This window comes from Mytilus edulis, chromosome 9 (genome assembly GCF_963676685.1).
Source record: "Mytilus edulis chromosome 9, xbMytEdul2.2, whole genome shotgun sequence".
In the NCBI taxonomy this organism is placed as follows: Eukaryota; Metazoa; Mollusca; class Bivalvia; order Mytilida; family Mytilidae; genus Mytilus; species Mytilus edulis.
In genome coordinates this window covers 44168693-44183050 of record NC_092352.1, presented here as the reverse complement: position 1 = coordinate 44183050, position 14358 = coordinate 44168693, and the positions used below count along the sequence as shown (strand labels likewise).

The window sequence follows — 14358 nt, the reverse complement described above, 5'->3', positions numbered from 1 at the left end:
ATAGTCAAAATATTCATAAAACTTGAAATGTATGCATGATAACTGCTTAAAATGGGTCATTTTTAATCCTCAAAATATGCATTTTTGAGGTAAAATCAAAGGGGACCCGTAACCATGGCAACGGGGGCATAATCAAATTTTTTGTCAACATTTTTCTTGTTAGTTTATCGATAGCTACCAACAGACCAATTTTCAAGAAAATCTGAGAGTATGCGTGCCGCAACTTGGTTGGTGGTTACAGAGAATTGCTATTAATATTCTCAATATGTTTGGCAATTTATTGGTGAATTTGTTTTCTGTTTCAGATCTCCACATATCCACTTATCACTCATACGACATTAACAGTGTTTTTGGTGGTTATGACTTTGGAATGGCATGGCAAGTGATTACTGTACAACAAAATTTGACTACAAATACCTGGTCCCACCTTGAAAAATAGTGCAATTTGACGGACATCAATACAAAGCCCTTTATCTATGCATCCCAGTTCTTTGTTAAATGGTGGATAATTGTGTTACTAGTAATTATACAATATCACTGTATATCTATTATATTTCAGGTAAGTCTTTTCACCACCGTACACCGACGAACACCCCTAAAACCAGGTGTGTTCAGTGGTGTTAGGTGGTGAAAAGACCTACCGGTATCAGAGACATATATATACATGTATGACCGTATATGTCTCAGGCCGTATTAGCTATATACAAGGCTACAGTGAAAATCAAGTCAACTTAAATTTCACTCATTATTAAACTAGTCTAGTATGCATAAAACCAAAATATCAGGTCAATTTTTATAATTTAGTTTTCAAAATTATAATTCAAAGTAAACATGTTTTTATTGTGCAAAAAAAGTGATACCTGACGGTTAAAATGCATAATTTTACCATGTATACACAATTGACATGAAACATAATACATGACAAATGTTTTAAACAAGTGAAGTAGATATTAATAACATGTATAATGATGTATACTATAAGTATATAATTGACCAATGTGGACCTTATTTTTGCAATTCCATAGATTGCTTTATATAGTCTACAACACTTAAACAAAATATTTTTATTTGGATCTCGAATAGTTTTAAGTTTAGAGTTTGAGTCAAACTGGTTAAAATTAGGATTATGGGTTTTAATTGCATTTATAAGGGGATTTCTAACATTACTGTTAATTTTGCAATGAAGGAAAAAGTGTTCTTTTTCATCTAAAATTTTACAAACTTTGCACAGTCTGTGTTCTCTTAGAATTTTTTTTATAGCGTCCTATTTCAATTTCCAAATTATGGTCACTTACACTGAAAAAAGAAAAGTGCATTTAATTACATAGACATGGTAATATGAGAGAGGCGCTACCTTTAATGCCAGCTTTATACCAAGACTTTGTCCTGCATATAATTTGTATTCAAAATAAAATAATAAGTTTAGATCAGAGACATATATATATATTCCAAGGTTCCAATGGAATATGTTTAGGGGACGACCATTAAACTTCATTTCTTAGATCATGGTTCATTTATGTGATAGTTGTAGTAAAGCTTTATATTTAGGACTATCATCATAAAATCAATGGAATGTAAAGAAGGCGAGACATTTCAGCTTGTGCACTCTTTTCTTCTTTGCCATTATTACAAAATTAAAAAAAACAACAAAAAAAATCACCAAACTATTGCGGCATATGTTAACATTAACAGTCTCAGATACAAATTTGATGAGGTAAAAAAACTACTCACAGATAATATAGTTGACTTACTGATGATTGCCGAATCAACTTTCAAGACAACCTATTTCAAGTTGAAGGATATAAATTACAAAGGCGTGACAGAAATCAGTATGGCGGTGGCTTACTTACCCAGATAAAGTTGAAAACAATGTTTCGAATCTGATATACTTGAAAATATTTGCTATGAAATTTATATAAATTATGCCAAATGGCTTGTTATGGGAGCATACAAGCCTCGAGCATACAAGCCTCCATCCATGAAAAATTATGACTTTATTGAAAATTTTACAAAATCACTAGATAAATGTTTTGTGTCATATGCCAATATTATTATTTTTGGTGACCTAAATTTTGATATGTTGTCTGCTGAAAAATCTCAGACTCTACATGATATATTTGATATTTTCAACTTGTCCCAACTGGTTAAAGGCCCAACATGTTTTAAAAAGGGTTGTAACCCATCCCTTGTAGATGTTATTATTACAAATAAAAAGAATTTGTGTTTTAAAACAATAAAAAGTCCAAATGGTGTTAGTGACTGTCACAATATTATTTCAACAGTTGTGAAAGGGAATTTACCTGCACAAAAATGCAGGGATGTAACATATAGAAGTTACAAAACTTTTGATATTGATGAATTTACAAATGATTTACAGAAAATAAAGATTTCAGAAAAATGTACTGAGAAAGATTTAAAAAGTATATATGATGATTATGAAGAAGATTTTAAAAACATATTAAATAAACATGCACCTGTAAAATCTAGGGGTCAAAGAAATAAACCACTTCCATGTATGAATAAAGAACTGAGAGGGGCCATATATAGAAAACAAATGCTTTATTCACAATAAACTAAAAATCGGAGTGACAAAAAATGGGAGAAATTTAGAAAACAAAGAAATTTGGTAACAAAGGTAAAGAGAAAATAAATAAAAGTATACTTTTTAGAACGTTGCTCTGGTGGGTCAAAATCTTGCGATTTTTGGAAAACAGTCAAACCATTTTTGGAAAAAGAGGGGAACTTTGGAGAGCAAAAAATTTTATTATGTGAAATTGACAAAATTGTAAATTGTTCAAATGAATGTTTAAATGTTTTTAATAATTTTTTCTCCACAGTAGCAGACAAAATTTGAGCAGATGTGGTATATGACCCCTCAAATCACCCAAGTATTATAAAAGAAATTTTAAGTAACAGAAAACATAATTCTGTTTTTGAGTTTAAAAAAGTATCTAAAGATAATGTTGAAATTTTTTTAAAATAAAATAAACATAAAGAAGGCTACAGGAGCTGATGGTATTCCAGCAAAAATAGTAAAAAAATGTAAATCTTATATTGCACCACAGCTGGCAACTCTTGTAAATTTGCCAATTGATAATAACTGTTTCCCCGATAAGTATAAAGAAGCCCAAGTGACCCCCCTTCATAAAAAGAGTGACCCATTATTAAAAATAAATTATAGACCAGTTAGCGTCTTATCCATATTTTCCAAAATCTTTGAAGAACTATATGAAACTGATTATTTTGATAAAATATTAAATCCATTTTTTTGTGCATTTAGATGTGGACATGGATGTCAGACCACACATCTCAGAGTGTTAGAAGACTGGCGTGAAGCTCTTGATAAAAACCAGTACATTGCAGCGGTAATAATGGATCTTTCTAAGGCTTTTGACTGCCTGTCGCACAATATTATGCTAGATAAATTATCAGCATATGGTTTAACCCCCAATGCAGTTGCTCTTATTTATCTAATCGAAAACATGAAATTAAAGTCAACAATGTTCTGAGTGGTTGGGCTGACATCCATAAAGGCGTACCACAGGGTTCGATACTAGGGCCTTATTGTTTAACATATTTATAAATGATATTTATCTATGTTAAAAATGGTAGTTTATATAACTATGCAGATGACAATACTTTCTTTCTGTACTCCAGATTTCGATTTATTAATATCAACTTTGGAATCTGATTCATAAATACTTATTGAGTGGTTCAGGGTGAATAATATGCAAGCAAATCCTGACAAATTTCAAGTTTTGGCTGTTGGCAAAAAGACCTTTGAAAAGAACCCATCTATACATATTTAAAATTCGAACCTTACATGTAAAAAAACAGTAAAATTATTAGGCATAGAAATATACTACCAGCTAAACTTTGATGTTCATATCAGCTCAATCTGTAGGAAGGCATCACAGCAATTAAATGTTTTAAAACGTTTAGGCTCAGATTTGGATAGACTTCGTAAACTTTCTATATTTCATACTTTTATTCTTAGAAATTTAATTTTTGCCCTTTGGCATGGCATTTTTGCACTGAGAAAAATTCCAAAAAACAATAAAAGGTGCAGGAAAGAGCACTCCGTTTTGTATATGAGGGTTTTACCAGCTCTTACGAGGACCTCTTACTTAAACCTAAGGTGCCCTCCTTGCAGATCAGACGGATAAGAACAATGGCTCTAGAAACTTTTAAAATAATTAACAACATAGCTCCTGTGTGCTTACAAAATTTGGTGAATGTCAAAAAATCTAAATATTCTTTCAGGTATGTAAATATTCTTGAAATTCCACAGGTCAAGTCAGCCCGTTACGGTAAAAAAAAATCGTTCAAATTTGCTGCTGCTACATTATGGAACAGCCTTCCAACCCATTTCAGGACTGAAAACAGTTTTTCACATTTTAAAAGTCTTGTTCAGTCCTGGAACGGTTTGGAATGTCGCTGTTCTGCTTGCAGATAATTCTTGAGCTGTTTATTATTTATGCTGCTTTTGGTTGATCTGGTCTAGCATGTTTTTACTTCATTCGATAATTTGTTGCTTATTTTAATTTCATGCTATGTATGTGAGATTTCAACTTTGTATTACAGGTTGTTTTATATGTCTCAATTAATGCACTGTTTTTATATGTTATTTATATGTTTTTATATTCGGTCAAAAGCTCCTTAGAGCTTGTGTTGCTTATTTGTACTTATGCCGAATCAAAATAAAGTTTTCTTATCTTATCTTATCTTATAATCCATAACTTTATCAAATTGTAGATTTTCATGAAGATCGAGGTGGAGAATTTGTAAGGAATAGTTGATTTCTATCTGTCAAAGTTATCGCAAAAAATGCAAAACATGGGTAAAATCACCAATAAAAGGCAAAAGTATTGTAAAACTATAAGTATGGTAGCCTTATATACTGACGATTCCGACCATGCACATCAAGTTATTTGTAGGTCCTATCTAGCGAATGGTTTTAAGGGGTTTGGGACTTGCAAAATTTTAACAAACACCGCAAAAAGAGAAAATATCTGTATTCAAGATTTTTCACAATGGTCAATAACATCTTTAAAGGGTATATTTACCATTTCTATAAATTTGATATATGAGTAAGGTTGTCTTAATGATAATCAAATTGTTTTTCTCAATAATAATTTTGAAGAAAACACCCAAAACATTGCGCACTTCGCTAAATATTGACATTAAAAGAAAGATAACTCAAAAATGATCGTCCGATTTTTCAGAAAATGAATCGTAAGATCATGTATAAATTGTTTTTACTGCTTTAATAATTTATATTTTTTCCGCTTTCCTCGCTTACAATTTTCAAAACTGCATTTAAATCTATAGAAAACATCACCGTGTATTTCTTATTCCATATATTCAAAGCGCTCTTTCCGTCGCGAAGTAAGGAGAAACTTAGTGACGACTTCGATTGACGTCGGACGTCATAATATCTTCAGTAGCAACGTTGTTGTCGAGCGAATCAGTTTATATTTATTTTATGCACAGAGAACGAAGATAAAAGAAAGAACAGCGTATAACCTAGAAGATGAATCAGGAAATGAAAGAGTTGAGTAAGTATAAATTATTCTTATTTTAGAAATTGTATTCTTGCATTTGGGATATATCTTGATATTAAATAATTCTTATTTTGGAAATTGCACTATTGCATGTCATCTGCATCTTTCTGAATATATCTTTTTCGACATATGCAATGGAAACTTGTAATGGTTGCGAATGTCACAAGATGCAGTCAACATCTTCCGGTTGTTCGTGCTTCAAAATAACTACTTGTATATATAAAGATTGGTTTCAAATGCTTTGTTAGTGTGCTCTTCAGCTTTGCGCATACTGTAGGAAAATATCAGGGTTAAACTATATTTTTATTCATATAGTTGAACACCCTTTCCTCGTTTTCACCTTGGCTGTCTACGCTACTTTTAACTTTTAGTAATACGATACTATATATTACGATTTAGTTTTGCATTTAATGCTTTATGAAGATATGAAAAACCTTAACAATTACTAGTATAATGTGGATAACGAATAATTAGAGTAAAATCATATATATCCCATATTTTTATATAAGAAGAGAGAAGAGTTAACTTGTAAAACAAACTTGGGTACGTAGTGTATGACTCGTGCATTTTAAGTTAACGGAAAGGCTAGATTTTGTCTAGCTGAAAAAGGTACAAAATTATTATGTCTGTAGCTGTCACAGAGAATTATAGACCCCTTGACATAAAGTCATCCATATTTTGAGTGAAAGGTGAGAGATTTTTATATAATGCCCCCCACCCCCCTCCCCCCCCCAAAAAAGAGTAAAAAACACTGTTTTTTTTATTTTATTTACGTGAGGGTGTCGGGTGTCACAGTGTGCTCCTTTTCCTAAAGTTCTCTTTTCTTTTCTTGTCTTCCAAGACTAATTTTTGGATTATAACTAAGCTAAATTTCATTCATTTAGACCTGCAATTGTAAAGGCCTTTTTTTAACTACACTTGCTTTGAACATCTTTTCCACCTGAACACAGCTGTAGCGAATCGAATAATTTTGTAAAACTAATTCTCCGATTAAATATATATAATTATCTTTTATTTCCCATTTTCCTTGTGATTTCAATTTTTTAGAGTCCCTTTCATAAGATTATATCATTCTTGGAAGTTCATAATATCATGTTCCATTGTCAATTCCGAAAACTGCAAAATTTATCACAAATATTTCAGCCATGATCTAAAAATTGAAAATCAGTGATCAGATTACACGCCTCCCCTGTGTGCTACTGAAGATAATGTTACACGCACTTCCGAACGCACTTTATATGACATGCGCATTACAATGGCCGGACAAATATCCCTGGCACTATTCGTCCGGCTAGCCGGACAAATAGCCACTCCGTATAGATAAGTGGCATTAAAAAGAATATATTTTTTTGTTGGTATTTCAGGAAAGTTTGAACGCCTAACATAATGAAGGCATTACACAATTACTCTCGATTTTAGGGCAATACAAGTTGTTAGACTTAACTTATATCCATTTTTGACGTTATCAAAGAAAAAATATAAATCTTAAAAAAAAATGGAACGTAGCGTGATTCAAAGTTCGGCGGTCAAAGAATTAAAATTTTTGAGGGCCTCAATGAAAATTAGACTAGTTATAATCGAGTTACCCTCCTTAAATAAAGAATTTGTTATTATATATTCGGCACCATGGAGCAAGCACGCTTTAGATTTATACTTCTGTATATAAGGAAAATTTTCGAATATACTATTTAGGAAATGCTGGAAATATGAAATATAAAATTAAACTGATTTTTTTGTTATTAATCCGACTTGGATAATCGAATCTTTGTCAAATTAACATGGGACAATCACACCATTACGTAAAGTTGTGTTATAATATGGCGGTTTTTTTTGGCCGTCAGCCTGGCCTTTTATAAATTAATATATCGTTGTGCCATTTGCAGGTATGGATGAAGATAGCGCGATCTTTGAACGCAACTTCAGCGGGTTTATCCTATCTGTATTGCATTCTGCTTGCAGCGAAATGGAATCAGATGCAATGTCCGTTCAACAAACAATAGACACAGACACAGCGAGTGAAGAGGAAAGAGTTGCTTTCTTTCGAGATTTCAGAACCAAAGAGTTTGAGAGACTTAATGCAACCACGACAGAACAAAACGCTGAAGCAGAAAACACAGAAACAGCGAGTGAAGACGAAAGAGTTGCTTTCTTTCGAGATTTCAGAACCAAAGAGTTTGAGAGACTTACTGCAACAATGAAAGAATAAGTGGAAAAAGCAGAAATTCAGGACGTCCAAGCCAAACCAATAATTCGAATAGAGGAGATTATACAAAATCAGGCACTAGATACAAAAGAAACAGCTATTGAGGAGGACCGTGTAGCCTTTTTCCAATCGGTTAGGGATGCAGAGCGAAAAAAACTTGTTGAAGCATTTGAGAGAGAAACAATATGGAAAGAAGAAAGAGAGGGGAGACGAGAGAAAAAAAGACAGGAACAGATCAGGAAAATGTTTCAGGAGTTTCATACACCAGCAGTTAGTCCATTATCGGCCTCATACGAACCAGGTTCATCAAAAGAGCAGTACCATCTGGTATTTAAAAATATACTATAATTTTGCATCCTTTTTAAAAAACATAAATAAATGACGAAAACAATAAATCAATATATATTGGTACGAAGTTTGAACCATTATATAATTGTTCCATACGATCGCATTCAGACGATTCGTTGTTGGTCACAGGTGTTGGTAATGGTATTTTTTTGGATTTTATAATACATACAAAATGTATGTAAATTGTTAAAAAGTTCATTCATGACTAGGTGTATTCACTTGATTTCTAGAATGTTTGTTTCGATTTTGTAGAAAAGAAAGTGTCTAGTGAATTACACAATGTAAATGCTAATTAAATATTTTTATTTTTTATTTTCAAGTATCCAAGCAGCAGTAATACTGAGTACAATATAATGCTTAAATCTTCAGTCTCAAAACTCCACGAGAGAGTGAAAGCTTTCACCGAAGAACAAAAAGATCTCCAGCGAAAACTTGAACTATCACATGCTACAAACCCCAGAGCGGATACAGATGAAAATAGAGAAAATAGTGAGTTTTATAACAAGTTATTTGTGAAATAGTAATATTGAAAGTAACGACGTGTACTAGGAAACAAAAAACAATAACAGACGCTATATATTTTTTATTATTTTTTTTGGCGAAAAAATAAGTCAAGCTGAAATTTTTTATAATCTGGTCATGGGCTTTGCTCATTGTTGAAGGCCGTACGGTGACCTATAGTTGTTAATTTCTGTGTCATTTTGGTCTCGTATGGACAGTTGTCTCATTGGCAATCATACCACATCTTTTTTTATATACGCTAAATATATCAGTAAGTTTGAAGAACATTTTTTTAGAAGAAATGAAATTCTAATTTATGTTCTCAATATTACTGTTATGATATGAAAGCCGGCATTAGTAACTATAAATGTCTAAGTTAGCAAGCAATAGCTAATTTGGAAGCTCAGCTGAATATCAACAGATGAAAAAGGTTCACGGCGAAACTAAATATAAATTTTACTTTTTTATTTTTATACAATAGAGTATTTTATACACATGACGAACAAACAAAGGTAGTAACTATACTACCATTATATTTTCATGCCTTAAGATTAATTTAAACTGTAAGGTAACGTATAGAACTTTTTTTATGTGGTTGGTCTTTGTTGCTGTTTTAAGGTGGTATTGTTCTTTGTATTTCCATACACTGTTTATAGATTGATTTTTTTCATTTTCGCTATTTTATGTCGTCATGCATGTTGCATGTTCCTTTCCTTATTTTACTCCTATATGAGGATTGTTCCAAATTGTATAGTTGTCTCTATATTATTATATATTAAACCTGCATCTTTCTTATTTCATTAATCTAAAGCATTAAATCTTAATTCTTAATGCAACTGATATCGTATATATGAGTTATTTTGAAAGAAAGAAACATGTTAAAAAATTAGGAGAAATATAGGAAAGCAAACTCTAAAAACCGCGCTTATTATATTGGTTTGAAATCTACCGTCATCTATCATTGTTATTTATTACATTGTTTATTTTTTATCCATAACTGGGAAAGAAAAGTCCTTCATGCGATAAATTAGCTTATGCCCCACCCCCTTTTTACGTATCCTTAGAGAGTTAGTAAAATCAGTATATAGATGATATGGACGAAAATAAGGTATTTAGGCGACCGAAACCCCATAGGTTTTACTTACTCAATTTTGATCTACAAAGGGTCAGCAGAAAATCTTTTTAAAAACTGTTAATTATGTTTTAAACACGTGACTCAAATACAAAGGTTGAAATACTTAAACTACTACATTTAATTCAATAGGTCATATCAGCATAAGAACATGTAGTGATGCAGCAATACTTAAGACCGACAGAATCAATGACGTAAAGAGAACAGGCTCCGCTAGGAGTTTTGTGAACAGGATTTTCAAGGTAAATATATGATATGAGAGAACTTGTTTGATGAAATATACTCATTTTAATGTTCTCTTTTAAGAAGCTTAAAACACAAATTTGACTGCAAAAAAAAAATACTTTTCCATGTTAAGAAAAACAGCACCACAAAATGGAAACTTGTTGGTGAAAATAAGACGGAGAGAGCTTTTGAAGTGAAAACTATGTATTTGCGGAGGGATACTTTAAAAATATTTCTTATAAAGAAAAGAATGGAGAGTACTGATTCAAATATATATATAGAGACTCTGACATGTTAATTTCTGGCACTAAATTATATGTCTCGGCATACCAAAATCCGATACTGGTTCTACCACATACTAGTTCACAAGATACACAGAAGAACAAACGTTTAGTGGAAGCTAACATTCTAGATCTATTGACTTATGGAACTTATAGTTCTGATTAAATAATATTGCTTGATAACATTTTTATTGTATTGCTTGATAGCATTTTATATTGTATTGGTTGATAGCATTTTTATTGTCATATATCGGTATCTCATTTGATTGCCGTATATATCCCGTAATTCAATTTTACTGCTTTATATATCCCGTGTCTCAGATCAATACAGGTATAACTGTATATACTCCTATCCCATTTCTTTCATGTTACCTTAATAGCATTGACAATGTAAAATTTTCTAAAATTAAAATACAATTGATAATTTGTTTTGATGAAGAAATAGTATTCAAATTGATATTTTTTCTTTCAGAGAAGCAAATCGACGACAGCTGATATAAGCACTAAGCCTGTAGACCCAGAAGAACTAAAGCTAGATTTGTCCCTGTTGAACGATAACAAAGAGAAAGATGAAGGTAACAACTTAAATAATACTACAAACATTTTACTTACGTAACAACTCTTCAACAATATTTATCTTCTCGTGTGTTGTTGTCGAACAATACCATGATATATGGGCACTTGAAAAATTTGAACAAGTCACCTTTTGCACAGATATAAATACTGACAAATAATATTTTATTTTTTTATTTTTAAACATATTCTAAATAACACACTGCTTTTTGTGTTTTATTTTTGTTATTTGAAAAGCGTATCTGGTGAAGTCTATTCTTCAAAAGTATTGTGCATGCACAGCTAACGGAATGGTACTCTCAATCCAATTGAAGCTTTTACGTTTAAAGCATGATTTAAGCTTATAAATTATGCGTTGTAATAAAATCATGGTTGCAACCTCCTTCATTAAAAAAATGATGATGTCCGTTTTTGGGGATTTGATAATTTGAAAATTTTCATTTCGACTGTCCGACAAACTTTTGGTCTAAAGCGTATCAAGATTGGTTATTCTAGAACCATTTGTCATGTGGTCTAGGGTTGACCAATAACTTTGTATTGATTCAAATACAACACAACTTAATGTTAAAACTTATTCTTATCCTTTTTTTTTTATTTAGACCAACCAGATACAGCAAGAACATCAAACAGTGAATGGTACACACTCAGTGATTTTGAAGAAACACCCAGACCAAGACTAAAGCCATTTTTTACTCCACCAAAAGAAACACATGAGACAACAATATCAAAGTCCACAAGTCATAAAGTCGCTGAATCAATGAACCAATTTGTACTCCATGAACTAACCAAATCAGATCCGACTGAAATACCAGTTCACACGGGTTTTACTGGTAGATTTCAGCGTTTTAGGAAATGGTTCAAACGACTTTGCTGCTGTTGCTGTAGGCAGAATACCGAAGACCGGGATACAGTTTGCCATTGATTTTTTTGTTTACTTATTTATTTGTTTATTATTCTTTTATTCACTTATAGTTAATTGGTTATTATTTTTATTATTAAAATTTTGTTTTGTTTTCACCTGTTGTTGTTTTATAGTGTTTATGCATACATATAGAAAATAGCTTCTGTTCTTTTAAAAAACAAAATACTCAACTTGAAACAAAAATACAATTAAGGACATATATTAACTGAGAATTGGAAAAATGGCCACACCATGCAGAAAAAAAAGTATTTAGGAATATGCAAAACGTTCCAATTGTCTTAATTGTTTGAGTGTGTTTGAATTTCGTGCTACACTTAGCCACGTACACTTGTAATTTAAAATATCGGATAAAAGAAAGCCAGAAGGAAGAAGGAAACAGATAAAAAAATGTCCTCATTTAACAATTAATCTGATGAATAGAAAAAAAATATTTATTTATTCATTTGAAGTACATGCACCTAAAAATATGATACATTTTACATATATATTTGCGTTGTTTTGGTCAAATTTACACATTAACATTCGTGAAATGTTTCGCCTACCAGTAACGGATCCAGCCATGATCCAGTGATTCCTTCAATAAGCAAACAAAGTTTTCATGGAAAAGAGGGAAACCAGGCTTTTTTTTGAAAAGTTAAAAGGGCCAATTAAAGTAAAAAGTTGAAGAGCATTGAGGACCAAACATTCCTGAAAGTCTTGCCAAATAGATCAAAGGTGATCTATTCATGAGGTACTGAAAAGCCTTAGTATTTCAAAACTTCAAAGTTTTGTAAACAGATAATTTATAATTGTGACCGTATAAAAGATAATTCATGTCAACTCTGACTACTAGGCTGGTGATACCATTGGGGAAGAAAATATCGCACAGCAGTGGCATCGACCCAGTGCCTGGTTGTTAATAAAGTCGTCCGATAGTTATCAAGATTGACATTTTGTATTTGCGCCAGACGCGCTTTCGTCTGCAAAAACACATCAGTGACTCTCAAATGAAAAATGTAAACATGCCAAATGAAGTACGAAGTTGAAGAGCATTGATAATAAAAAATTCTGAAAAGTTTTGTCAAATGCAGCATAATAAACTCATCAAAGATCCCATGCAGAATCATGACATTTTAAATTTGCACCATAAGGTGATCTTTTCCTGAGGCAGAAAAGCCTAGGAATTTCCAAAATTAATTTATAATTATGGCCATATCAGTGACAACTCAAAGTCAGGTGAATCCTATCTGACGGAATAATTCACCAAGTACAATTATTCTATACAAAACTGTTTCACTTATTACTGATAGCATCTGAGAAACAGACTTGAACACACAAAAAAAAGCTACAAAAAATACCAATAACCGTGAATATTATGTCCAAATCAAATGATATCAGCCAAACGTAAACTTGATAATTTTTTTTTACCGTAATATAATAACATGAGTGGTATCAATTTTTCTGTATGAAAAGCGCTTTTCGACAATAAATTGGTTTTTGCACGATCTTTTAATGCACCCGTAAACAAACATTTAACAAACCGGATATCCCATCTAAAGGAGTAGGTCCAGTAAGACCCCTTTTTGGCCCCAAAATATAGCAGTTTTACACAATTGTTAAACGTAAGCTTTCAGTAATTTATTGGAAAGTAGAATTCTTCTGCTACATAAATATGGGCTGTTTTTATCAATACAATGTACATATATCGGGAACTAGCATCATTAAGTCATTATGAAAAATTATAAATTATTGAAATCGTCACAATTTTAGCATTTTAGTTAAATTTCAGACGGTTTCATTCTTAATATTAAAATGCAAGTTGTATGTGATGATAGTACATAACATATATAAGGGCTGAGGATGAACACAGATGCATCCCCCTTCATTTTTGACATAAAACTATCTGAAAAGTGAAATTTTTGGCATATTTGATAGATTTTTCACATTTAGGCTTAAATCGGAGCGTTTTAATAACTAAATCAGTGAAAATATTTCACATGAACTTATTGAATCAACCGACATAGACACTTAAGTGAAAGTGTCCGAAATCTTTCGTCAGATGAACCTGAAATTTGAGGCCAAAATCGGCCCTTACCGGACCTACTCCAAATTTAACACTGATGTTGTTTACAGAAATCATATTTTAAATACGACCAATGTGAACTCATAGATCCTTTACATGAACGCATTCTAAAATGGCATCGATTCAACAGTGTATTTTGTTTTAATCGGTACAAATACTGATTGTGTTATCAATCAAACCAAACATAACTAAATAGCAAAGCTACAAACATTAATTATCATACACATTCTTTCGATACTAATATGGTGGCATTGCAAAAGATCATGCATGTTGTTGATTTTTTTCAGACTATCTATGACGAATTTACATTAAATGTTATCAAAAAGTAATATATTCAGATCTAATCATCTTACCACACTCCCAGTAAGTATACTTCGGCATATTTACCTTTTTTATTTGCAGAAGTAATGATCTTTTGGAGGTCGTACGGTGTCCTATAGTTGCATACTTCTGTATCATTTGGTCTCTGGTGGAGAGTTCTATCATTGGCATTATACCACATTTTCTTATTTTTTGTAAATATATGAGTAGCAGCAAATAAATATGT

At 31.8% G+C, this 14358-nt stretch overlaps 1 protein-coding gene across 2 annotated transcripts; it reads left to right on the top strand.

Moving 5' to 3' along the window:
* Window positions 1–5435: 5435 nt before the first annotated feature.
* LOC139488423 (uncharacterized) lies at window positions 5436–11844 on the top strand. Of its 2 annotated transcripts, XM_071273992.1 has the most exons (6): window positions 5436–5558; window positions 7448–8094; window positions 8436–8604; window positions 9881–9990; window positions 10727–10829; window positions 11427–11844. In XM_071273992.1, the coding sequence occupies exons 2-6, from the start codon at window positions 8011–8013 to the stop codon at window positions 11747–11749; spliced, it is 789 nt and encodes a 262-aa protein (XP_071130093.1). In that variant the 5' UTR covers window positions 5436–5558; window positions 7448–8010; the 3' UTR covers window positions 11750–11844. The 2 variants fall into 2 exon arrangements, with proteins under 2 accessions (XP_071130093.1, XP_071130094.1); XM_071273993.1 differs by lacking the exon at window positions 7448–8094 and having other exon boundaries at window positions 5455–5558.
* Window positions 11845–14358: the final 2514 nt, after the last annotated feature.